The sequence below is a fragment of the Accipiter gentilis genome, chromosome 25, assembly GCF_929443795.1.
Source record: "Accipiter gentilis chromosome 25, bAccGen1.1, whole genome shotgun sequence".
NCBI lineage: Eukaryota > Metazoa > Chordata > Aves > Accipitriformes > Accipitridae > Astur > Astur gentilis.
In genome coordinates, this window is record NC_064904.1 from 5,201,968 (window position 1) to 5,228,716 (window position 26,749).

General features: G+C 39.9%; 1 protein-coding gene across 3 annotated transcripts in view; it reads right to left on the bottom strand.

Annotated features, from left to right (window-relative positions):
* TC2N (tandem C2 domains, nuclear) overlaps positions 1–26,749 on the bottom strand; it is a 34,101-nt gene that overhangs the window by 3,472 nt on the left and 3,880 nt on the right. For 2 of the 3 annotated variants that reach the window (XM_049828392.1, XM_049828390.1), the window contains 10 exons: positions 15,021–15,147; positions 14,146–14,379; positions 10,754–10,918; positions 7,573–7,664; positions 6,874–6,949; positions 5,737–5,837; positions 4,726–4,842; positions 3,926–4,117; positions 1,855–1,969; positions 1,182–1,381 (listed from right to left, as the gene is read on the bottom strand). In XM_049828392.1, coding sequence (XP_049684349.1) covers positions 1,182–1,381; positions 1,855–1,969; positions 3,926–4,117; positions 4,726–4,842; positions 5,737–5,837; positions 6,874–6,949; positions 7,573–7,664; positions 10,754–10,918; positions 14,146–14,379; positions 15,021–15,087 — 1,359 coding nt within the window. In that variant the 5' untranslated portion in view covers positions 15,088–15,147. The remainder of the gene's footprint in view (positions 1–1,181; positions 1,382–1,854; positions 1,970–3,925; positions 4,118–4,725; positions 4,843–5,736; positions 5,838–6,873; positions 6,950–7,572; positions 7,665–10,753; positions 10,919–14,145; positions 14,380–15,020; positions 15,148–26,749) is intronic. The other variant, XM_049828393.1, reaches the window with a different exon arrangement.

The window sequence follows — 26,749 nt, forward strand, 5'->3', positions numbered from 1 at the left end:
ATCATACCCTCTTATTTTTGCCCCAACATAGCACAACTAAAAAGAACAATTTTTTTCTTTTCCTATTCCAAATCCAGTTCCACCAACAGGAATCACAAAAGGATGGAACACGTGTGACATGAGGCTCCATAAAATGGAGGAACTTCACATAACTCTTGCTGGCACATCATTTCTATAGCACATCAGCATCTCCTAAAACCGCATGTCTTCAGCAGGCACAGGAAACATCACCAGAATGGGACAGTACCATTTTCTGTACCTAAGGATAGCACAGTTCTTCATCTGACAAGGGACGTTACAGTTAGGGTCTCAAAATCAATTCTACATTATTAATTTATGCATATATTAAAATTCTGCTACTAAATCTAGCTGGGTCAGGGAAAGCACAGTGCATTAAGAACAGCTATGGCTCACTATACCAAGAAGAAAAGGAGAGAAAAAAGGGACAGGATGATGGTAAATTAGAACAACCAGGGGAAGAGGACAGAGAGAATAAGAGACCAGACTACAAAGTTTTATGGTGGTTAAATATGATCACACAAATGCTTTCAAAGAGATACTACTGAAGTTTCAGCTGTTAAGGAAAAGAGGAACAGGGGAGAGGGGAAGAAAGGAAAGAGGGGAAGAAAGAGCACTCATTTAAAAAATAATTTTGTTTAGTCACCTATGTTATCTCTTGATCATACGTATTTAGAATATTGTGCTGATTTCAGCATTGTTTTACCCAGGAAGGCAATCTGATATTGTAGCTGTTGCTACTTCCTTTTACACACACCTCTTTGGAAGTGTATTGGTATGGTAAGCCAACACACCCCCTTTCTGTACAGTACATTGTAGATTGTGGAGCTCCTGTGAGTGCCATGTTTGTCTTCTTTAGAAAGCCTAGAGCCAAGAAGGACATCTTATGTCTCTCTGTAGGAAGGAATCTTCCACATACTCCACACAAAAATGACTTAAGGATTTCTTTTTAAAAGAAAAATCAAACGTCAGCTCCCATTCTGATGTTAGTGTATGTTTAAGAGCCCAGTACTATTCCTTCTTGGGTTACATCCGGAAGAGTTTATTAGAATTTACTATTTTACTATATGCCACCTTATTTAAAGTATTTTAAAACTCATACCAAAAAACCTGTGGAACTGGATTTTAAGTAAAGGATATCATGCTAGTTAGCAGAAACCAACCTGTCCTAAGAATTGTTTTCTTCTCACTGAGCTTCTGCTGTAGAGCTTGATGAGAAACCTAATTCCTTGTTCAGCTTGGCTAACTGGAAAAATCATAATTTCTCCCCACTTCACTTGGCCATTAGTGGACTTCAGAAGACGAGTCTTCTTCTTATAAATCATCCCTTCTGGACTAAACATTCCAACTTTCACGAAGAAATCTAGCACAAAAGGGAAGGAAAAAGGCATAGCACAACAAAGGGTTATTCACAAACACACCCAAAAAGGAACTGACAAGATCCACATGTACGGTTCAAATTGCAACAATTTCCCAAAAGTCTAGCCAAAAGAACTGTACAATAGCTTTCCTGACTAGTCACACAGAGTACGTTCAATAATACTGAATTTATTAACACAGTATCCAAACAGCAAGTGGAAGCTAATGCTCTTGTATGTCAGGATTAATACTGGGATAAAAAATCTTCCAAAATACATAAACACATAGCTTCAAACCAAACAAAAAGTAATCAAGTAAGACATCTGTGGAAACAAGCCTTGGCAATGGAAACCTACTGCACAGTATGTTAGTCTGAGGTTTGCAAGGAATGTTATGAATTGCCAACCCATTTGAGCAGCAATTTACCTGTTACAAATACTTTTAGACAGGAGGCGTGAGACAGCTGATGTAACTTACTTGAAGACAGCGGTGTAGATGAAACTGGAAGGTTTTGTGCTTCAAGAATCTGTAACTGAATCCTCCTGTTTATTGCCTGAAAACAAGTTCCTATTTGAAGTTCTGCACGGCACACCTACAAGCAGAAGAATGTTGCCATAACATCTGGATTAAGTTGCTTATAAACTCAGGAAACACAGGAATTCTGTCATATGTTGGGCTCCCACATTTCTATCTGGGATTTCCTGGACAGAAATGTAAGCATATGTTGTATACACAACCTGCAGATGCACAGTAAGTGCATCTTGCACTTGTCATAGCTGTAGTACATGTGCTCCGCTGACAGACTGCTTACGTGCAGCGCACATATGGCCCTCATGGGCTGCAGCCAGAGATACTGGACAAATAAACGAGTCCTCAATTTTCATCTGGGAAAGACTCCGCAATGGTAAGAGCAGACACATACAGGGAAAACTGGACATGCAGTTGTAGCTCTATTAAACCTGGGTGTGGAAGTAAGAGACCAGATATGCTCCACTAACACAAAAACCTTCAGAATTCTCCTCCCACACTTTTGAATTTTGCAATATAGAGATATAAGCAATGCTTTCCATAGATACAGGGCCTCGTCACTTGATGTCATGAATGTTCAGGGTGAGTGCATGCTGTGGAGTCTCCTATGTTATGGAAGTACTTATGTTTTACATGCCTACACACATACACCGTCCCCCCGCCCCCATGAATGTACTGAGATTTCCAGCCTGAATTTTTTTTAGAATTTTTGCTAGTGGGAAAGTTGCATTGAAGCACCCTCATTACTCTCCTGTCAGATGCTAATGTACTCTGAACGCTATAAGAACAGCAGTAGAAGGTCAGTGGAGACCCAGCTTTCCCGTCAGCCTCCATTTAAAAGGACAATGTTAGTCCTGGTTCCCTTCCAAGTTTTAACACACTTCAGTGAAGCAAAATGCACCAAGCAGGAGCGCAACAGGTCAGATAAAGAGAAGTCAGGCTCCAGTTCATCAAAGAGACCCAAATTCTCTTTGCAGCTCAGCCACAAAATTTCTGTGTAACCCTGAGAGGAAGCCACTTACTCGACTCCAAGCTTTGGCTCTCTATTGGCAAGTAGGGTAGTTTGCTGCCTCACAGGGTAATACAGGGATGAATTCCAGCAACGTCTGGAGGGCTCTTGGATACATTGGTGAGGAAAGCCAACGCAGAGAGAGAAACTATGAGATGATTCGGGAATTTATATTGGGATGAAGCAGTTTCTAAAACAGCTTCCTCTTTCACTTAATCTTACTGCTTTTGAAGCAATATGCTTATTCTTGTTAGAACTAAAAAAGTCAAGTGTAACTTATGTTAGAAATCAAGAGTATCACGCATATTACTCAGACACACTTAGATAAAATTTGCTTTTGAATTGCTAATTCAAGTTTAATTTGTTGAAAATACAAATGTCTAGACACAATCTGAAAAAGAAACAAAGTGAGGGTAGGGGGAAAGGAAATCCCACTGTGAAAACCACCTGCGTCTTATTACACTACTGGAAATGAACTGTCTGAATTATTACTTCACAGCATGCAATCTGAATATGAAATATATAGCTATCTCTGCAGTTTCAAGCCACTGAAGACCTTGGCACTTTTCTTCCATAACAAAAGCAGATTTCATTTGCTCTGAGCTCTTGCTGTGAGTCCTAAGGATCTTCTGATGCTTTTTTGGCTGGAAAAGGCAATTACCCAGTGTCCTCTGCTGAACATTTCCCCAGAATGCCCCTCCCTCAAGCTGTGGGCCATGGTATGGAAGAGCTTGCTCTAGCTCTTTTCCCAGAAACAGCTGTAGTTTATGACCAGAACAGCTATGTGCAGAGTTGAAAAGTCTGCATTTTTTCCCCCCATCAAAATGCCTTTCCCCAATAAAAGGGGGGGGGGGGGGGGGGGGGAAGAAGGGGCAAAAGAAAAAAAAAAGAAAGAAAAAGAAAAAACCCGTTTGTTGTTAACATTGAATTAGTACCGAATTATTTTACTTAGATTTCCAGCAACATTTTCTAAGTGATCTCACAACATACTTTTGCAGTATTGGCACTTACAGGTGCTTTGGAAGGAGGAGATATATCCAGCCAATGACTTGACTCCTCTGAGCTGAGTTCCCGCAGTGCCAAGGAGCACTCTCCAATTGTTTTTTTCCTGGGAGTCTGCATCTGGATTTTAAATACCAATCTGACAGCCTGCAGGCTTTGCAGTTTAATAGCAAATACAAAAGTTTCCATAAATTCAATGTCCTAGAAAGAAAATCAGAGGGGTAGCATCACCATTGTAGGAGAGTCGCACCGAGCCTAAAACCTAGAAACCAAGGCTTGCTGGTCCTATAGCCAGCGCTCCTGGCTACCGTTTTAGGTTGCCATGGAAAAGTGTGCTTTTACAGTTCTAAGCACCCATTGACACACCCTGGCAGGGACAAAGCTCTGAATTATTTTTCACTACCTTAACGAGTTGAGGACATCATCTACCTTCTATGGGGTGAATATGCACCTACAGGTATGCCCAGTCTTCCCCCAGTTCTCCACCACTGAGTTGCCAAAGCCAGCAGCTCATGGTTCAGTCCCCTGTGAGGACAGTCCTGCAGACTTGGGAAAGAAGGAGGACAACAGTACAATGCAAGAGAGGATATAGGCGGAGGAAGTGGAACAAGGCTTTTAATAGGATTTTAAGAAGTTGGGGGGCAGGGCAGGGAAGGAAGCAACCTGAACTTGGGCAACTACCGCAGCAAATACGGCATAGGAGTATTGGAGTCCTATGGAGTTTGGTCCATTTTAAAAAATCCGTTTACATTTCAGTTTAATTTTTTTGGGGAAAAAGATTTCTTGGTGTTACCCCTGCCTCTACTTACATTGCACCCTTCCTTGGCAGAAGATTTGAAATGCACTGGTTTGGGCAGTGTGAGAATTCCCTTGACGTAGATACGAGGATTTTCCCCATAGCTAGAAGGCCAGCTCAGATCTTTGCACTGCAACATTGAAAACACAGTCAGATTAGACAGTGTAAGACTCTGGCCTTCAGACAACTTAGAAACAGACTCTTCTACACTCTTCTAGAATTATGCATAATTCCTGTAATATTGAATATAAATCAGAACCAGTGTAATGATTGCGTCACTTCAGATCATTTAATAATTAATTTTCACAACCAGAGGGCAAAAAGTTATTCGGTAGACTTTAATGATTTCACTATTTGGCAATTTGACAACAGATAAATCATGAAATCCCTTACGTAGTATTTATCACTTGATGTAGTTACAAGGTTTCTGACTACTCAAAGTTCCATTGCCTAAAAATTATTCATAGTTCCTGGAAGCATATAAAACAGCCAGCATAGCAGTATCACATTAGCTAACAAAAAAGCCACAAGAAGCTACATGTCCTCAAAGTGCTATTATGGTTCTGCCCTGAAGGAACTGTTAGATTTAAAGGCAGTTAAATGCTGCATCCAAAGTTGCTCCAATTTGCTGCCTCCACATTTCCACAGGAAAAGTTCCATAGCAGGACCAGCCTATGACCAGCTCAGCTTTCTTATCTATGCAGAACAGTTCCTCAGTCCACAATCAGAACATATGTATAGTAACATAGAGTTATATACTACTTTTTACTATTGACTGCACCAGAACAGAGGTTGCAACAGGGGGGGAGAAAAAGGGGGGAAGGGGGTGGGGAAGAGGAAGATACTTTGAATGAAGCTCAGTATTACATTTGACTGAACTTTGTTTATATTAATACTTAAAAGTAATTTTTTTTTCTCCTAAAAGTATTCCTTAAAGTAACAGAACCCAATTCAAAGAGAATGAACACTAAGTATAGTAAAATAGCCATTTGAGTAAATAATAAATTTATCTATATTTTCTTACATGTAAAACTGTGATCCAAATCTGTTCTACAGAAGAAACATAACACAACTTCACATTCAGTCTTCCAAAGTCTCTTTCATCACCTGATAATGTAATAGTATCTATGGAAGAAAACCAATTAGTGTTTTTAGAAGTAATGCAGTATCTTAAAAGTTCATTCCAAGAATAAGGGAACTCACTAGTAGGTAGCCTATCTTTGAAAACTCTCAACATAAGTTTGAAATACTTAACAACTACATTTTAAGGACAAAATATCCATGAAGTCCTACAGCCTGACCTTCTGCATAGCTAAAAGCCTTCACATTTACCTGAGTTATCTCTACTGAATTTAATAATTTGTGCTGTACTCGAACAACTTTTAGAAAGGAAAAAAAGCATGTGCTTGAAACACCCAGAACACATTTATAATCTATTACCTCCCTCAGATTAATTACTTTCACTGTTTAGTTTATAAATTGGCCTCCTTTTTATCTTTCTCAGATTTCAATTCCAGCCTAGTAAACATTTTACTGTTATGCTCTTCTCCAAGTCAGAAGAGCCCTTTCATATCCAGCATTTCTCTGTCATGACTGAATCTAGGTCATTGCACCCCAGTCTTCCTTCTGAGGAGACTGGGTGAAATTCTGACTTCCAGCAGGGTGACTTTCATGGGGACTTAACTTATTTTTTGGTGTTTATTTTGCAGTATCTCCACTTCTTCAGCATTCTTTCATAAATAAGGATACTAGGTTTGCATGCAATATTCTTGCCCAATTCTCAGAGTAATATGGGTATTGGATTACAGGAACTTCCTATAGAGAAATACTGATACATGAAAAAGGACTAGAGCTGTGACCAAGGTGCTGCATTCTATCCTAACAGAACATCTGTAACATCTTAGTTCACAGGGATAGTAAATCCAGGGATGAATTTTTCAAAACTCCTCAAAGGCTCAATCTCTTGACAACAGGAAGGTGCAAATCCAAAACTCTTAATTTCAAATTGCAAAGTAATCTCAAAATGACTTGCTAATTGGATTCATCTAAAAAGAAAAAACCCAAAACCCCAAACAAAAAAAATCATCAACAGTAGAGACAGCTTAATGTTTCAAGTGCAAAGGGAAATATTTCATTACAAGGTAAACAAACAAAACATTACCCAGACTCCTGTTACTGCCTTGCGAATCCTTCCTGGAAGAGGTACTGCTAGGTACACTGGAGAATGAATCGTATCTCTGGGGGGAAGAAAATAAAAATAAATCACTTCATTCAGAGCAACAGACGCAAAAAGCCAGAGAGATTCTACCATCAGACAAGACAAGATGAAAACAAAACAACACTGAATTTCAAATAATTGTCTCATTCCCTGCTAATCTTTTGATCCAGCAGCATGGAATTATTACTTTGATGCAGAGAGCTAATACAGGACACATATGGCCAGCACAGATTTTTTTTTTCTCACTGATATATATGCAACTTCATCTCTATGTAAAAGATGATTATTTTGAGAAAAAAAAAAAAAAGGCAGTGTTTTTTGCATCAATGGAAACTTCTAGTGTTCCACTTTTCAACTGATGGGAGAAATCACAAGATGACAAACCACAGCCTCTTGTCTGTCTTGTCCTGCCTGACAGCCTACTCAGGTTCTCAATAGCCCCACTAGGCCAGAACAGCAGTAGTCAGAAGAGACATCAGAAAGAGCCTCTTGAAATTGGTCGACGTTGAACTTTGCCCTCTAGTCCTTCCAGTGCATAGTACAATGCCCTTCACTGTTTACTTTGAAAACAGAATGCAACAGGAACAGATACACCAAGTAAGCTGAGGTTTCAGTATAACCTAAATTACAAGGGGAACTCACCTTCATGAATCGATGAGGTGGGCTTCTGAGATCAAACATTGAACGACTTACATCAAATGATGCAGGCAAAGCACTAGGTCTTAAATCACAAACTAAAAAGACAAAGAGAACAATACAAATCATGTAAGCATCATTGCTAGGAAAAAAAAAAAAAAGATATTTTTTAAATTTAAGTAGACCTATGGTAGAATTGAAACCTAGCTAAATAACATCTAAGGAAGGATGTCAGCACCTTTCCCAAAACACTTCCCTGAAATGAGCACATGGAGAAAACAAGCCATGAAAATATCTTAATCAATGCCATCTTTGAAATAGTTCAATCTTACTCGGTCACATTGGTAGCACTGGTAGAACGGGGATCCCACCTCAAAGTTAATTCCTCAAGAGAAATGGTTCTTTTAGTAGATGCTTTAGCAAAACATAAAAGCCTTGTCTTTAAATCTAGTCAGGGAGAACTGGGGCTTAGCCTGGTCTCCTTTTTTAAATTTTTCCACAGTAAAGATGCCAGTGGCGAAAACATGCTGCCTGCTGAACTTGGCCTCATCTCCCTGGCTTCTTTACTGATCACAGTGTCAAAGCACCATACTCTGCACCCTTACTAAATCTCAGACAAAGCAAGTCTTAACTCTAAGATGACACATACTTGCTATAGCATAAAAGCAAGATCTTTATTTTATAGAAGGGTAGTTTCCTCAGCAGTTGGAGGTGTTTAAGTAGATCCTATCAGTTTTCTTTAGACCTCAAAGCAATACAGAGCTAAAGCACATTGTCTATGCATATTATACAGCAACAGTAGAAAAGGAGAGCTGAACTAATGCCACTGTTTCAGCAATCTTTGCTAAGTCCAGTTACGTTCAAGAGGTTTTTAAAGCCTCTCAACTTCAAAACTGACCCATACTGAAATGAATGAAAGCAGTATGGTTTAACTTATAGGACTATCTGATACAATGAATTGCTTTTTGTTGCAATGCTGTGTTATGGTATTTGAGAACATTTCCATTACAATTCACTGATGATAGCTTAATAGAATTACATCACTCATTACTGAATATTTATTTCCCTTTTATTGCTATCAAATGAAATAACCAATTCTGCTTCTCGTGAAATGTGACAATAAAGAACATTTTTTTCTTTTCCCAAGGAAGAAAAAGAGAACAAAAGATAAAGAAAGTTTTGACAACCCATGGGAGGAAAAGGAAAGTAACATAATTTAGATAAAATTTAATGAAGGTCTGTGTGTCTGGCATGAGTTCCAAATTCTCTCTTGCACATGACACAAAAGGGCCAAGTTGTTCACCGAGTCCAGTGTAGAAATAGCATTACAATACAAGGCCTAGAAACCTTGTTTGATATAATAGAAGCAAAGGAGAGACCAGCCCATTACTTGATTTGAAATTGATTATGGTTATGGAAATTAATTCCGTATTCAGTACTCATGACTTTCACAAACTACTGGAAAAACACACACTTGAATCTACCCGTTACAAATCACTGAAATGCTTTAAAGACAGTATGATCTGCTGTTTCTAGTAAAGCTGGTTAAAGTTTTCGAAGAACATGGAGGGGGGGACAGGGGGAAAGAGATGGTGCCTTTTTCAAAAACAAGTTTTTAATGGAAAAAAAGACAATTTTTACACTGAGAAAGCTGCCTGTGAAATATAAAAAAGCAGAAAAATTTTAACCATAAACATATCTTGTTTACCAATAATAACTAGAAATTTGGAAAAATATTAATGAATTTATTATTCAGTTTGTTTGTTGTTGCTGGGGGTTTTTTTGTTTGTTTTTAAGATGTAGAGGAGGGACTTCACATGAAAATTCAAGAATTTCACTTCATACGTTCCAAATAAACACATTCTGTAGTTCTAAGCCTTGACACATGAAAAGTATCACAGCACTTGCTGCAACAGAACAGGCTTAGAATTTTGCTTAAATAGTCTATAGATGTACATGAAGAGAATCATCTAGTTTTTGAAACAGCTGTCAAAAAACTCTGGAGGAAGAAGTTATTTTAGAGCTGTACTCTAGACACACTTAAGTGACCTTTCTTGTGTTTAAGCTTACTAAGACAAAACTAGTGAAGTGTTTACTTAGCTTGAAGAAAAATGGAAAAAGAGATGATGAACTGAAGGGAAGATGTTCAAGACAGTTTTACAGAACCTATTTGGCTCCCACTACAGGTGCTTACAAAGCCTAGCAAAACCATATGCATTAAAGGCTGCTAAAATTCTGCATGTGTTTTGTTCTCTTAAAAAAATATATGGACTAGTCTTTTCATGTAGTGTCTATGGTGATTGAGAATTATTTTTAAAACAGGACACAGACTGAGCCATTTCCCCAGTTGTAAAATAAGCATGCTATACCATTCTAAATAAAACATTTTTAAAAATGCGTGCTGTTGCCAGCTTCCGATGCGATACAGAAGTGTGTATGTTTCTTTGAGTGTGCGAGTTCTGTGAATGCATTTGCCTTAGCAGCCACTTACACCAAGCAACACTTAGTCATCTACTTCCCTCTAAACAGCATTCATGATAGGATACACATACCAATGAACAGCACAGAAGAAAATTTTTACCTAGGTAGCCAAACACTTTTTATCTAAACTTTTATTATCTCACAGCCCTCCCCATTCTTAAACACACATGCAATGAGAGTTGGGACATTTCTGCACCTTCAAAAGCAAACTACAAAAAAGCTGGCACATAGCATCACTTCCCATTTTGCACCTGTTCTTATCATCTGCTCCCGAATGTTTTTTGGTGCTTGTTCCTCTCTCCATACATATACTCCACAGGCATTCCTCCACTCAGCATATTGCCCAGCTTCCTTTTTCCATCTCCCTCAAACACTCCTATCACTGGTAGCTGGAATCTCCAGTACTGCATCCTGTTCTGGATCGGAGGCAGCTATACTAGCTTGCTTTGCCAATTTGTCTACCTTTGTGTGATGCATGCAAACCTTCTCAAGCCCCCAAAGGACAGAAAGTAACAGCGCAGCTGGAAGTCAAGCAGAGCTGGCTCCACAGATTCATTCACCAACCAAGAAGTGTCTGTAGCATACAGACCAGTTTGAGAACTGCTATAATCAAACACATCTTCTGTAGACAAATGGCTTTTTTCTCTTACCTATAAACTTTGGGAAAGGGAGGAAGACAGAAAAGTAAGGGTGTGGTCTTTCTCACCTGATCCATATAATTTCCTATTATCTGATTTTGCTTGGAAGCGCCTAATCAGATCTGGCGAAACCCGATGCTCCAAATAGAATGGGTTGTACACGTCATAGCGGGGCCATTGGTACATGCCGTGCAGTTCTGCTTTCCGGTCACCAAGTGAGGCTCTGGCAGATTCTGCAGAGCACAAGTAAACATCAAATGCAAGAGTTCCAGACAGAACACATGCTGCCTGGCTTCATAAGGCAGGCAGAGTGCCTTCAGGGCAAAGGACAAAATATTTCAGTATTATCTACTTTGGGGGGAAAAAAAAAAAGAAAGTAAAGAAAACACACATACACATTATGTCAGATTTCCACAGTGTGCTAGCAAACACTGGAATTAAATTGGCCATATAAAGCTATGCATACCCTGCCTTGAAGTTCCACAATAGATGTCTAACTATTTAATATACAGAAGGCTCCAAAGATAGACAGCAAGACAGAAATTAACATGAAAAGTAGGGCCATGTGTACAGAAAACCTCTGACTTATTTGGCTACCTACCCCTCGGACATTCTCACTTGGCTAACGGATCCCAGACCTTCAGGAGGGTCTTGTATGGAAAGATAATGCAACTTATGACTGCAGTCTCCTTGTCATCCAATTTCCATAGGAAGTCTGTCAGTGGTAAAATCACTGGTCCAAAATGACTTGAATTGTTGGCTGAGGCACAAGTAGACAAATCTGAGAATGCTTGAATCCCAGCCCTTTACTCAGCCCATTATAGCACAGCTGCTCTATTTTTCTTTCCTTTATTTATAATCATTTCAGAAAAAACATGCATGTCTTGGTCAGCAGAACAGTAAAGAACACTGCTGTAGTGCTTCATTTTGTCTGTCTGGAGTGAAAATAAGCCACATGTAACAGTACAGTAGAGAACAGGGATGGGGTGACCTGGACTCTGCCAAGCTCTGACATTTCTTTCCTTCATTTCACCTCCCTGGACTTCAACCTATCTGTTAAAAAGTTCTTTACCCCATTGTAAAGTGCCTTCAATTCTGCAAGTGTGTTGCACCATAAGAGGCAAACTATTATTGATGTAAAATCCTTTCCTCCAGGTGTTAGCAGAGTAAGTAAAAAAGAGTAACTAAAACAGTGAGATGGAGCACGAGAGATGATAAAGCAAGAATTCAAGTATAATGGGCTTGAGCGTGATGTAAATTAGGATGAACGCTGGAAGTGAGGCCATAAAGAACTGCTACAGAGCAGATGACGGAAAAGCCAGTGTTCCAGACCAGGAGCACACTTCTTCCTTCTAGCTTACTTCTGTGAGAGCATGAGACATGCTTTAGTGAGTATTGAAAAGAAAGGCTGCCAGAACTCAATTGCTTTCAGAAGGGATGCCAAGAGCTAACACTGAACATGTCCTGTTTCACTAAAGGAAAATGGTCAGACATGGACAGAAAATGGAGTGGAACTGAGAGTAGAACTTGGACTTCTACAGATATTTAACAACGGTCTAAGAAACAAATACTCTAAATACATTTTTTGAATATGCTGGTGCTTTGGCTAATGTGAAGAAGGAATGACAGCACACTTCACTGTATTTAGTAAATCTCCCTAAAAAGTAAACTTTGCATTTTTAAACACAAATTTAATGAGGCTTAAAAAATAAGTATTTATATTTAGAAAGAGAAATGGAAGTTGCCTACTTGACATAAGAGCCACTTTTCAAATATTTGTTCTAGAATTTAAAATATTTGCTCAAAAGAGACAATTACGAAGAGTCAGGTCATCCTGCCAGAAGATCTACCGGCTTTATAGCTTAAGGGTCACACTGTTCACCAGGTCCTTCAAAAATTATGATGAAGCAGAATTCCCAATGAAGACAAGTCACTGGTTTATAAGTCACTGAGTGTTAAGATTGTGTAGAACAGCATGAATAAAGAAAACATTTATCTAAATGTTGTTAAACACATCTTCCTTCTCCCTGGAAAACACTTGTGCTTCAGAGTCCTTGATGGACTTGTCTGTACAGTATCTTGAGGATGAGGTAGGACAAAGCAAGGCAGAGCATGAACCCAGACCCAGTAAGAAAGGGGATTACCAGAATCATGTCCTGCATTTCCATACCTTGTCCAAGTATAGACTTACAAGAACTAGCTACTGAAGTAGCAGGCAAGTGGGGAGGCTGAAGGAGATCAGGCTCAGAGATGAGGAAGGCCTCACATGTTCTACCTCCAGCTATTAGGTTGCCTGTCCATGTCTGGTGAGGCAGACATCACAAATGAAGCCCACTAAAAAGATTGGGCACAGAATGGCCAATCTATACCAAAAAGCTCTGCTAGGCTGATTAGCTTGGCTGTGGTGCCAGTGTCACAATCAGGGGTGGGTGAGGAGGAAGTTTGGTAATAGGCGTGCAGGAGGAGGAAAGAAGCAACAGCAAGGACCTAGGGAGAAGAGAAGAAGGGTGGGAGTAAAACCACACAAACACAAAAAAGCTAGGTAATACTGCATTAGTTATTATGCAATATGTGGTTGACTTTTTTCAGTTATTAAGGTTTCCACTCTTAGAAAAGAAATATCATCACATGGGACTAAAAGCATATTACCACTTATCACGTCCTTGAGACAAAGCAACTCCAGAGAAAACAACCATTCAGGTATCTCCCTGTGCCAAAATTTTCTCTTACCTAACTCTAGCCATCTCCTGGCAGGACCAAGAGCCTAGCAATAGCATATGCCCTGTAACTCATGTTACTGGGCCAGGCTTCTATTCTTTTAAAATGCCACTGTGCCTAAATTGCATCTACATCATTTTGGCAGTCTAAGCATGGGACTAACTGGCAGAGGTTGAAGCACAAGATTGTTGTGAAGCAAAGAATCACAGTATCATGCGCAACCTTATACCACTGAGATCTGTGACCCCTGGCCTCCCAAAGAGCAGCAAAAATATCAGGAATAGTAGGGGCAAAAAATTCTGCAATGTAGTAACACATGTTATCTATTGGCAAAATCTGAAAAGGAAGATATGTTAGTATGTTAAAACATATCAGTACATTCAAGATGAAAGCCAGACCACTCTCCTTTACTTGAGTGATCTGGACACTGGGGCTGCGTTAGGTCTTTCCTTGCCTCCAATAGATTCTTTACTAAAGCTGTTTCCTTCAAGTGTCTTCCATGGCTTTGAGTATGAGCACTGGTGTGCAATCCTCCCTTTCAGTTTTATTCATGCAACATCACAGAGATTCATAGTGAGATGACATCCTTCCCAAAAACTCTCTGGGTGTCCACAGAGAAAAGTAACAAGACCAGGCTTCTAGAAAAGTTCTGCAAACATATGTTTTCAGTAGGAATACTTGACAACTTTCAAGGAGTAGCAGAAGCTAAACAACTATTTCAGCTATGCTGTTTATATTTTACCTTGAATCCTTCCAGCATGTGAGATACTAGTAAGGTTCTTCGGCTGTACATAAGCCAATTTGAATGGAGGGACCACAAATGGTACCTCCTGACCATCCAGGGGCAGTTTAGAAAGAAGATAATCCTCTGAACAGCCAACTTGACGCTTCACTGACACAGAAGACAATGGAGGCTCCTCTATAATAGTTGGCTTGCTTGCGGCTACTGCTTCAGATTCCTGCACCATGGAAACTGCTAAAAATAAAGAGCAAGAAAACCAGACGGTCCACATGTGCATTGTTTTGAACAATACTGTGAACAGATCTCTTTTATTTAATAGGATCTGTGCTTGGTACATTACTTAGCTGCTAGTATTCAGTTTTACCAGCATTCAGGACTAGCACCTGGAAAAGATATTCATCCTCATGACACCTGTACTGATCCAAACTCTTTGTTGCCCAAGCTTCTATATTTATAGGTACCTTGCTCTTAAGTGAATTTTTGCAAGAGGTACACTTGTTCTTCAAACAACTAAGACATCAAAATATCCTAACAGCCAATCCACAGGGAGTTAAAAAAAAAAAAAAAAAAGTGTTCACTCTTAGAGTTTGAAAGATATAAGACCTTTACACAATCTTAGGTAGAAAAGCTGGCTTTTCTGACAGCATCCTAGGCTGCAAGGAGCAGACTTCAAAGAAGTGTTATTTTTCAGTTACAGTTCCAATTCATAACACTAACAACCACATGTTCAATCTCCAAGTGGAGGTATGGAAAGAATTTTGGATGTTGTAAAAGAATTCAAGTTTATCAGGGATGACACAGCCATTTTACTAATGGGAAGTCTCATCATTAATGAAGCCAGAAGACCAAAACCCTTAGTCAATGTCAGAACTCACGATCATTTTTTTCTTTTTCCATGCAGAAACACCATTTACAGCAGTTTTTTATACATTCTGTTGCCATTGTTTTCAGTGTTGCAATTTGGAGGAGACCACAATCAAAGATCCAGTGTAGCTATCAAACCTGAAAAACACAATAAAACAAATGGTAGTAGATAGGAATAACTGAAATCAAAATGAAATCAGTATTATCAGTTATTTAATACGTGATTTCTTACTGAACATAGTCCCAGGGTCAATGAGAAAGTTACTTCAGTCGTAAAAGGATCAGAGCCATCAGATTTCTCTCACTGAGACAAATTATTTTTTATATAAAAGCACAAGGAAAGAGATAATAATTTTAACATATGGCATCCAAGTACTTTCAGTGAGCCACTCAGGTCCCTGTCTTTCAGGAACACTAAAATTCTCCTCATATTTGTGTGTGCCACTGGGCTTTGGCATTTACTCAGCTTTACAGCTATTTTGATGTGGTCTTGTCAAGTCATTTGCAAGATGTGTTTTTTATTCTGTTTCCCTTGTTCATGTTTTTCTTACCCTCTTTCACTCATGTACTATTTTCACATACATCCATACGTGTTTACATTTTTTGTTCAACATGCTCCATACTTTACATTTGAAAACACTCTTTATGTATGATGCCAAAATTGCCTTCTTTGAGGAGCTACTGCTTCCTCATAATTGTATACACATGAAACTGAAGACCTGTTTTATTATATAATTGTCTGCTATGCATACAGAAATAGAGCGCGCTGACTTCCAGCAAAATAAGAGGCATGTAATCTATTAAAGAATGAGAACAAGTCTATAACAGCTGGTTAGCATTAAAAGAACTTTATGACAATACTAACTGGCCTCATTTAAATGTCTTTATTCATATCCTTACATTCTCTTTGCAGAGGGACAGACAGCTGCATTGCTTCTTGTCCAAAACTTTAGCTGTCTAAGCCTAGTCCTTTTACATGTACCTAAAGTACACAAGGTTCTTTGTAGAACATACCCAAGACATGATTCCAACTCCACAGAGGTTAGAAGACACCAAACAGAACATGAACATAAGCTGAAGGGATGGGGAAGACAACAAATAAGAGAAAGGGGGAAAGCACAAAGAGAAAGTGACAATTACACAAAAATGGACATGTTTGCTCAGTTATCTCCATCACAAGTAATTGCTGGAAGCTTCTGTGCTCCAGCACAGAAGTCATTCCCACCTGCAGCTTGAACAGTGCTGCCATTTTCTTTTTATGTGTATACAAAGACAGCTAGGGAACCATACAAATACTGTGGAAATAACACTAACATCCCCAAAACTTTTCTTTCATTAAAAGCCCCTCAAAATTCTGATGGATGCCAAGTGGAGATACTAAGCTACAGACACTTCATCTAACTTAGAAAACACGTGATTTCTTGTCTTAATATTATTTATTTCCATGGGTAGGGTGCAGCTGAAAGTTATGGATAGATGTATCAATTTGCAAACACTGACCAAACACAGCATATACTTACTGACCTGCTCTTTTGTGCTCTACAGTACCTCAGCACTGCTATTTATGTTTTAACTCATGGGTTTTGCAAAGTCACTGAGAGCACTTGGCTTCACGAGGAAGCCTTGAATTAACTTACCTTTAAAATACTAGTGTGAAATATACCGAAGGTTTATTATTACAGCTATGTAACCGTTCCAGAATTACTCTTAATCATGAACTATCACAAAGTACCGATTAGAAGGAACTTCTTAAAATATATTACCATTAGACTTAAACCTAAGTAAACCATTAGTCTACTGCAACAAGGACCTAAGGGAATATTTGGTTTAATACAGTTTCTCTGAATAATTTTTTCTGGTTTTACCACTAAGTGACATTAATTATTTCCTCAATAGACCAAAATGAACAAAATGCAAGTGACCCGAATATAAAAACCTCAGAAGTAGCCTGAATACTGGTACATGTTATTCTGGAAAATGGAACGCTACTGAAGAGATTACAGCATAGTCTCTAAACAAACAGGGCAGGGGTGCAATATCCTGCTTTAAAAGGGACACCATTACTCTGCACAGAATCCATCACTTAGTACTCATCGGGATCTCAAAACTGCCCATGAGCATAAATACAGTATGAGATCTGCTTCAAAAATCTTCAGACACGACGCCACCGACTTCAGAACCTGGTCTGCATCTTTACAGAAGCACAAAAAGTAGCACAGGAGTTTCTCATTAAATTCTTCACATTTCTAAGGATCAAATTTTCACTGCTGCTCCTCCCTCAGAGGCGCACTCATGATAGCTAAGCCTGCTAGAATTCAAAGTTTACTTTAAGGTTCCCTTGCAGTGATTTTCCTTCCCAGCTGTTATCAGTACACAGCTGGAGTTAATATGCTTTACTCTTGTTCACCATGTTTAAACTGGGCTGAAACAGCTGCTTCGTTTGCTCTAAGCTTTGCAACAATGGTATCTAAGCCTCAGTGGCAGTTTGCACAGTCAAAACAGTCTTTTATCTCAAAACATCCAGATTGAATTTATTCGCTACTGCTGGTGAAGAAACCAAAATGTTAGTAATAGCCCTGCTTTCCAGCTACATAAAGTGGAAAAATTCAGTTCACGGTAGTAATTTCTTTACCCAAATTGTTTAGCTGGAACCATTAACATGAGCAGATAAACAAATGTAAATCATCTGTCACAAGCAATTGCCTTTCCATCAAGTGGTTGAGTGCCTTACCTAGAAAGAAAGGGTTATATACGGGTATTGAGGATATAACAGTAATAATGCAATTCTACATCTTGTGTACTTCCATCATTAGAAAAAGGCCATGTTCTTCACAGTAAGACCAAGTAACCTGTGATAGTCTTTGACCATTATCTTTTCTTCCCCATTTGTCAATATGCAAACATTTTTTTCCTATCTGAAGACAAATATAAAGCAATTCAACACTACCTATTGTACGGAAGAGAGTACACTATTTACAGATTACTGTTTTGTAGGCAAGGTAATATCAGTAGCCAATGCCAAAGTATGTAGACACATAGCTTAGAGTTTCCAATTCAGTTTCAGCTTAAATACAGTATTTTGAAAATAAAGTTCCAAGAGTAAGAGACTAGAACACTGTTTTCACTTCTTTAAGCTTAAAAATGTAATGGTTTCAGTGACAAAATTTGCACTTGTGTTCCTAGACTTATACCACAGCCACATTACAAAAAAATGACAGCATTTGCTGAGGGACAAATCATCCAGATACAGTGCTCCCTCATTCTGTTCAGAGCACTTTGCTTTGTTCATGAAATCACAACATGGATGATCTCAAATTACTTTATTAAAGTTTTAATTCACTTAATTAAGCTACAGACATAAATATATTTTTGTTTGTTTGTTTAGTTCAGAAGAGCAATCCTGGCAGTAAATTAGATGGCTTGCTCCCAGTTCATTTATTTTCTCGTATCTGTAATTCCCAAGTTGCCTACGGTTAGTTATACAGCTTTCACTACATGCAAAAGTTTTGTCTTAGCCATCTGGGACAGACAGAAATTTAGCAGGTTCTGTTGTGTATTTTATTAACTGAAAACAAAGAAAAATCTTGTAGAAGATTAAAAAAGTATTTTATGATCTTCACAGAAGTTGACATTTCTATCAAAGGTTAAACTTCTCCCACATGCCAGAACCTTTTGCTGGTGTCAGCTACCCCAAAATCCTCAGCATATCATTTAACAGTTGTTAAAAGGTTGTACTAACATGCAGTTGTCTGGGACTAAATTTACCAAATAAACCTGAACTGTAGAGACATTTGTTAGGTGCACCACCAAATTCCAATGCAGTACTGACTTCCCAGAAATGCCATCCATCTTAACAAAAAGTTAGGACACCATGACCCTATTACTAAGTTTTGGGGTCCATTTTTGTTAGGCAATATGCATATGTCAAAGACATCCTCCATTTTGGAGACATTAGACTTAGAAAATGACAGGAGGAAAAGGAGAATTATCCCTGATTTTCAGACAAAAAACTGAGATAGAGAAATTAGATCACTTGCAGCAGAAGAGGGAACTGAACCCAGACCTTGTCACTGTCTCAAATTTTCTCTCTTTCTTGGTGTTTACTACCAATTTCAGTAAGCTTTTTCATTTCTTTCTTTCCAGTATCAAGCCAAAATAAGATAATCAAATATAACTCAGCAATAGTCCTTCCACACTAAGGCAGAAGGAGAGCCAAGGTTATTAGAACATCCTGGAAACAACAAAGCTCAAAAAACCAACCACACACATACACAGAGCCTAGAGAATTACAATCACTACTATTTTAATGGGTTTAGATGGAGAACATAAATTATCTTAATGATTTCCAGATTTCTCTGATAGAAATTTTGAATGAGCTAAAATCAGATAAACAGAGACTTCAAAAATCAAAGACTTCAGTTCCAGATGCCTCCAGAATGATTACAAGACAGAGATATTTGGAGAAGAAAGTAAATATTTTCAACAACTCATTAAATAAAAAGAACATGATCGAAAACGGATGATCGCAATATTAAATATTAAAAGCTGAAAGCAGTCTGAAAAGAAATGTCAGGTCTTTGCTGCCTTATGATGAAAGGGCGTGTTTTGCAACAAATTTGTAGGCTGATGTATTTTACTGCATGTAGTCACAGCACTGCTCCATAGGAGTTGATCAGGTAACACATTTGAAACTATGCAATAGACACAAAGGTGAAATAGCTGATCTCAAACTGGGAAAGCTGGCTAAACCAGAGGTTTCCAACATTGTGAGATTTATTGCCAGCCATAAATGTATAAAACACATTCTCAGATCTGCATTCCAGAAACACGTCATGGCAAGATTTCTAGTAGCAGTAAGCCCTCACAAAGTGGGAGGTGTAAAAGAAAACACCTGGAAACAGGGATGATCAGTTGTTATTAAGCATTTAGGACAGATCCTTGAATGACATATGTGTCTACAGGTCCAGTAGGCCCAGCAGAGCCACGACGCTTTGCAACATCTGAGGATCTGCCCTGGTGAGAAAGTGAGCTCAAGCTTGCCAGTTCACACCTCAGCCAAACACCATGTTTATGCTACCTCTGTGCCTTTCTGCTTTTCAGATCCAGGAGATGCAGTCAATCCCAGTCACATAAATCTTTCAAAAAGCATAACAATACCACTGCAGGTCTCCAGATGATTAACAAAAACAAAGCACAGCAAAAGCTGCTTCTGCTGCAGGTCAGATGGATTCTCTTTTGACGGTGCAGGTGCTGCAAAAGGTTTAAAACTTCCACAGCCAGCTGTTTTGTAGTTTTGTTTCTGGGGGAAAGCATCTGGAGCTGTGCACTGGTCTGAGCACAGCATTTCGTCTGAAGAGTGTGGCTTGTGACCACTGCATCTCAAAACCAGTCAACACTAGTAAAACAGGTTAAAGGGTTTTGAGAAATTTGTCTCCAGGTACTTTGCTACTGTAGCAGCAAGGACAGCACAAGCACTCACTTGCTCACATAGTGCCACACACAAGCATACACTTGCCAAGGCATAAACCCCACAGTTTAAAAAACAGGCCTTAGTTTTTTGGGGACTGTAGGCAGGTCTGATTTGTACCAGACACAGGAGAGAGAGGCACTTCAAGTGGGTCTGAGCATGTGAAAAGACAGAACACAACCTTTTGCTGCTATTCATTATGAAACTAGGCAGCAGTAGGTTGTCTGGAGGAAGAGGGAAAAAAAGAAAAAGGGAAACAAAAAAATGTCACGCCAACACACACCTACCAGGTGCATGATAAAAGGTTCCTATCTCTGCCTGTTTCAGGAGAACCCCACAACAGTGATATCTGCAGTAAGTAGTGGGTGTGGGTGTGTGTACATACACCTTCCTTCTCTGTTTGTAACTGCAATTCAGGGAAAAGCATGAAAGCTCTGGAAATCTGCACACAGAGATTATTCCAGTTCTCCTGTCTTCCAAGGAAATGAAGAAAAGGTGAGGCTTTCCTTTCTTCTGTGCCTGGAAAGAGAAAGGGATTTCACCCTGAAAGCAGTGGATCACAAAGGAAATGCTGAAATAACACAACAGAAAAAGAGAAGTTATGAGAAAGCTTTTGAAGGACACAACCAGAAAGGCATTCTGGCGAGAGACATCTTACAAACAGTTTGACAGAAACACAATGAAGAGATGCAAAGCTCTGCCAGTGCAGCAAATAAATGAAGAAATGTAATTACGTATTTAAAACTGAAAAAAAAAGACTATGCATCATTAACCTAGTTTAGATGATGGGGATTTTATGATGGACCGTTGCACAGCTCTCCTGGGGCAAAGAGCCTAGTGGCATTGTTTGAGTGCTTACACAATTAAATCTGGTAACAGAAACAGATGGTAAAAAGTTGCTAGGAAAAGTGTCATGTTCCATGATGCAAACAAACCACTAACTGCCTAGGCACGGGAAGCACCTTCCCAGGCTGGTAAATGATGGCTCAACAGCCCATGGGGGAAGCTTTACAGGTTCCTCTTGCTGATCCCAGAAACAGGAAACTGAACTGAACAGACCACTAGTCCGAACCAGCACAGTCCTGTCCTGCAAATTCCTCTCATTACTTACACTTTAGTAAAGCAGAATCTTACATTTGAAGATCAGAAGGTCCATTATGCGCCCTTGTCCCACCCTCCTCAGTTACTGACGCCACTAGATTTCAACCAGTAACTCCTGCACTACACTGACCAACTTCAGCAGGAAGACATTTGGGTTTTATTTCAGAAAATATTCCAACAGCTAATCACCTTTACTGTTACTATTTTAACCCTATTTCTAGTTTAAATTTTTTCCCCAGTTTTTATGTCTTTGCTATATTAAGTGTTAATTACCAGTAGTATCTCCTTTCTTCATTCAGATCTTAAAAGATTAGGATCTAACCTTCTATTTCTCTTCAGTAAATTAAGCAGACCAAAGCAAGCCATGTAGACAAGTTTAAACCTGTAGGTTTTACAGCATTCAAGTCTGTTTTGTATGGTTCTTCTCAAAACATTATCCCGCTTCTTTGACCAGTTTTATTCAGGCTGATACCACAACTGAACTATGCACCTCAGACTCAACAATGTCACAGGACAATCTAAGGTAAGAATATATTTCATTAATTAATACTTGCAAGAGGAGGATTGCTCTCATTCCCACAGCATTGTATTGAGATCCCAAACTGTTACAGGTCCACCATTGCCTCTTCATCCTCCTAACTATATTCTGAGCAAGTGGAGAAGAGGAGGAGGATGGGAGCCTGCAGAGAACATCTCCACAGTCCCTCTGGTGACTGCTGTGGCATTCAGGTAAGATATTGTTTGCTGGGCTCTCCTAGAGATAACAGTTGCACGTATAGTTTAAAACCCTAGTAATCAGTGGGAGTGCTCAATACTTCACTGCTATCAGTCAGGATGTGCCAATTGTACAAAAATATTACTTATTCAGCTTTAGCAGGCTTCTCCTGAGGCAAAGAAAACCATCTCAGAAGTCAATTCTTGGCTGAGCTGTTGTCATAGCAGTAAAAGCAGAGCTCTCTGCCATCCCACAAGCTGCTTTATATGTTCTTCTGCCGAGGAGGTCTAGCTCTAACTGAACCAGGGCAGAAGCTTTGCCTGGAACAGCCATGTCTTCCAACATGCAGTTGTGAGAAACCATGCCGTGTTCCACTGTAACTTTCCCTTATCCCTCCAGCCTCTCTGCCCAGACAAAGATGATCTAATACATGTCTCCCTTCATGCAGGCCCTGAGCTGAACCCTACAGAAAGAGCACTTGTGCAATCTAGCTTGTGGTCTCCTTTAGCTCAGCAGCTGCTTCTTCCCGGGGCTCGACTGGGGGAGGCCAAATGGCCTTCAGCGCATCTGCACACGCAGCCCAGGCACAGACCACCAAACGGAGTACGTCACGAAGAAGAACTAATTGCTCTTGCCTACTTCCCTGAAGAAAAATAAAGCTGAGCAGGTGCGTGTGCTCAAGCTATTGTGCTACAGGGACAACTGCCTCTGCTTTCCAGGCACCCCCTGGAGAAGGGGAACAAGCCCTGGCACGAGTACACAACCCAAAGTAGTCCTTCTGACATGGCCCCCAGGGACACCCTGACTCTGGCTTAGCATTATGTCTTGCACCTGCAGCCCTTAAATGCAGACTTAATCCAAGCCTGCCCCAGTATGCAGAAGATTAATAATATCATTTACAAGGGCCAAAAGAACAATTTTCATAAATCTGAGCCAATTCTTCTCATGCAAGATTTGTATTTGAATTAAGAAGGGACTATTATAAATCTATCCCACGATAAAGCTTAAAACTTGGGATTTTAATATGCTGAATCCCCTATGCTCTGGGCTGTAAAAGTGATAGAGATAGTGTTTCTTCCTAATGCTGCATTAGGCAAGTAACCAATTCATCCAATTACTGAACTGACAACACTGTTCCTGTGAACTGTAGATAAATGCACTGACTTGGACAAAGATGTACAATATGGTATGTATTCGGGCAATAAACACAAAAGAATAAATCCATGATGTTGGACTGCAGATCATTTTGGACTCAGATGCAAAACAGCAAAGCAAGAGTTGAAGTCAGGACACCAGAAAACTTAAGAGACTGAAATCTCTGTAAAAAGAACTTGGCTTTTGATGAGAACATGGAAAGAATTCAACATAAGATAAGTCCTTCACTCTAAGCAGATTAGGAAAAAAATCATGACAATCAACGATGGTTACTTTATAATCTAAGTTAAAACTTAAGACTTTCTTTATGTATTCCGTGTCAGGTTTTAATCCATTTTTTTTCTCCTTCTACAGTAATGCCGGGAAGCCACAAAAATAGAACCGTCAGCAGTCCCTCTATAGCCCTGATACCGAAGAGAACTGGAAACATCTGGATGCATTTTTCAACAGGACAGCCCAGAAGGTGGTATTTTAGGCAAGTGCATCTGCCTGTGCAGTGGAGTTCCCTAACGTGGCTAAACATGTCCAGCTTTGAAAAGAGGGCCCTTGGAAACCAACTCAATACAACACTGAAAGAAAGCACAGAATGGCATCCAGGACTCCTCAGCCTCTGCCATGACCACAGAGCCACACAGAAAACACATGGATACACATATAATATCCAGACAGCTAATGAAAAATAGCTCCTCCTGTATATATGAAAAAAGAAGAAAACCCAAACAGTTTTGCATGGAAAAAACCAGTTTCATTACCATTAAAATTATTTTAAGGGAACCCTGTTGACCCACAAGAGTCAAGATGGAATATTTCTTTTTATATATATATACATGTACACACACATCTACTGCTTTAAGTGAAGCAGTTTTTTATTAGTTATTTTACATTAATTATTTAATAGTTATTTTGCATATAATTATTATCCTGTTTCATGACAAAACCAAAAAAATTTAAATTACAGAGTTTCCACAGGATGAGGATTCCCTGTTCAGCAGTTCTGCTCCGCAGTGTCACTCTATAACCAGTTATGGCATTGTAGTGAGAGGAAGGAAATATGTACATTGTACAAATGAAGGCTAAAAGACTACGGCCGAGATTAAGAGAGGCAACAGGTGACTGCAGTACATCTCATATATGAAAACAGATTAAATGAATTGCTCTAGAACAGGAAATGGGAGCTGATCTTAATTAATTCAAATCCAAACTGGACTGGGAGTATGGCTCTGCAGGGCATGTGCACTGAGCTCAGGAAGCTGCCTGAACACACTTTACAATAAAGTCCAGGAGGATCCTGTCTTTATCAGGTACAACTATTTATTACTTTTTGCTTTAAATCCACTCACACCAGGGGTCCACAACCAGTTTTAACAGCCCCAACCTCTCAGAGAGCTGTACTCTCTGGAGTAGATGGCAGCTGCCCAGGCAGATGAATGGCAACCAGGCACTGCATAAAAGAGGTATTTTTAAAGAATTCTGCATAAACATTGGGAGAAACCAGCGGAAGTCAGAGCTGTCTCAATTTTATGGGAGCATCTAACATCCTAATTATTATTGGCCAAATGCTGCTACAACTATGGGGCACAGTGGTGGGGCTCCGCTCCCTTCAGAGAAGACAGAGGTCCTGAGAGCAGAAGTCAGCAACATGAACTTACCATTCCCTTTTTCCCCTCAGGACAGATTTGCTTAGCAACAAAGTGAACAATAGCTACACCACAAATGGGGGGGGGGGGGGAGGTTATCCTGTTGAGTTTAAATCAACAAACACTCTTCACGAGATTTTTGACCCATGATTTCACACATTGGTGAAACTAGATCTGGAAGTACACGTACCACTGAACTGAACAAAAGCCAGGATGATTCAGGGAGATGTTCTGTGCTTAATCAAGGTTTCATGGAGGAGACTTTTTAGCTACTCTAGTCACTGCTGAGCAGACGAAGAACCTGAATGGGAGACTGACAGAGAGTTCCCAGTCTAGAAGCCAACAGTCCCATTTTGCAGAAGTAAATTGGGGAAAAAAACAAACCAAACCACCCACAAAAAAAACAAAAACAACCCAGAACTATAAAGTTTTGAATTTTCCTGTACTGTGAAATGAAACTGGTCTTGCAAATGTTTTGTTGTCACCTAGAAGATGAGTACTAATCATTTTCTGAATCTCTCAGAAACAGGAAACACAACTTGTTTTTCTACCAGTTCACTGCTAACCACAGAAGCACTGCTGGCTCTAGCTACTTTTAAACCTCCTCTCTGTACAGCAGGTGCTTTCCTCATCAGAGCACGTACACACAGAGGAAACTGGATGCCTGAATTTTGTAAAGAGAACCCACCCTTAGCCCTCTTTATCTGCCCCCTCTAGCCCCTGCCAAGCCCTAGTCAAGGTTTGGGCCATCTTCTGGCCACATGAACCACCTGACACTGCACGTGCTGGCCCAGCTTCAGCAAGCAGGGTGGACAGGGCCACATCTAGCCCCCTCGGCCCGGAGGCATCAGGGCTCTGTGGGAGCGAGGGATTGAATTCCTGCAGGTGGAAGACACCCTCCCACAGCTCTGATGACGAGGCTGTCCCACAAAAGCCAAGCAGCCTTCTAGCTCTCCATGGACTTCAGATGAAGCTGAGGTGCTGCACGTGTGTATTAACGTATCCCAAGCACGTGCTGCCGATGAGGCCGCAGGGGCTCCGGGGCCCAGCACACCTCCCTCTGCCTTGCCCGGTGCCCAGCAGAGCTGGGCAGGGAGCCAGGCACCCACTTGTCCGGGCTGGAGCACGCTGTACAAGTCCACATTCAGGTTCCAGGCTCCAAAGCACAGGTGCCAAATTAATTTAAGTGCCTAACAGGTTTTGAGGCCACTGGGTCATGGTCCTTGTTGATTGTTTTTTTGGACTTCAAAGCTGGTTTAATTGCCAAAGCAGTATCTCCAGAACTTGCTCTTCAGGCCAGACCCACAGCTCATTGCAATGGCCACAAGAACCCCCCCCCCAAACACCAAGGGCCTTCATTTGGGGCCTAATTATCTGTTCTCTCCAGTTTAAGTGTGGCTATTAGATCACTGAAAAACAAAGCTTCAAAACAAAATCACCAGGGTACAATTTACAGGAAAGATAAGCATCAGATTGCTGACATAATTTTTTTTTGGCACTGAATTAATGTAAACTTCAGCTGCGATGACAGGCAAACAAACACTCATACTAAGCTTAAGAGAAGTGTCCTCGCTAATTCTGCACAGTTTGATGTATTAACATGAGTAAGAGATATGCAACACAGATGAGCTCAAACCAGACCCAGGATTTGAACCTCTTCCCACA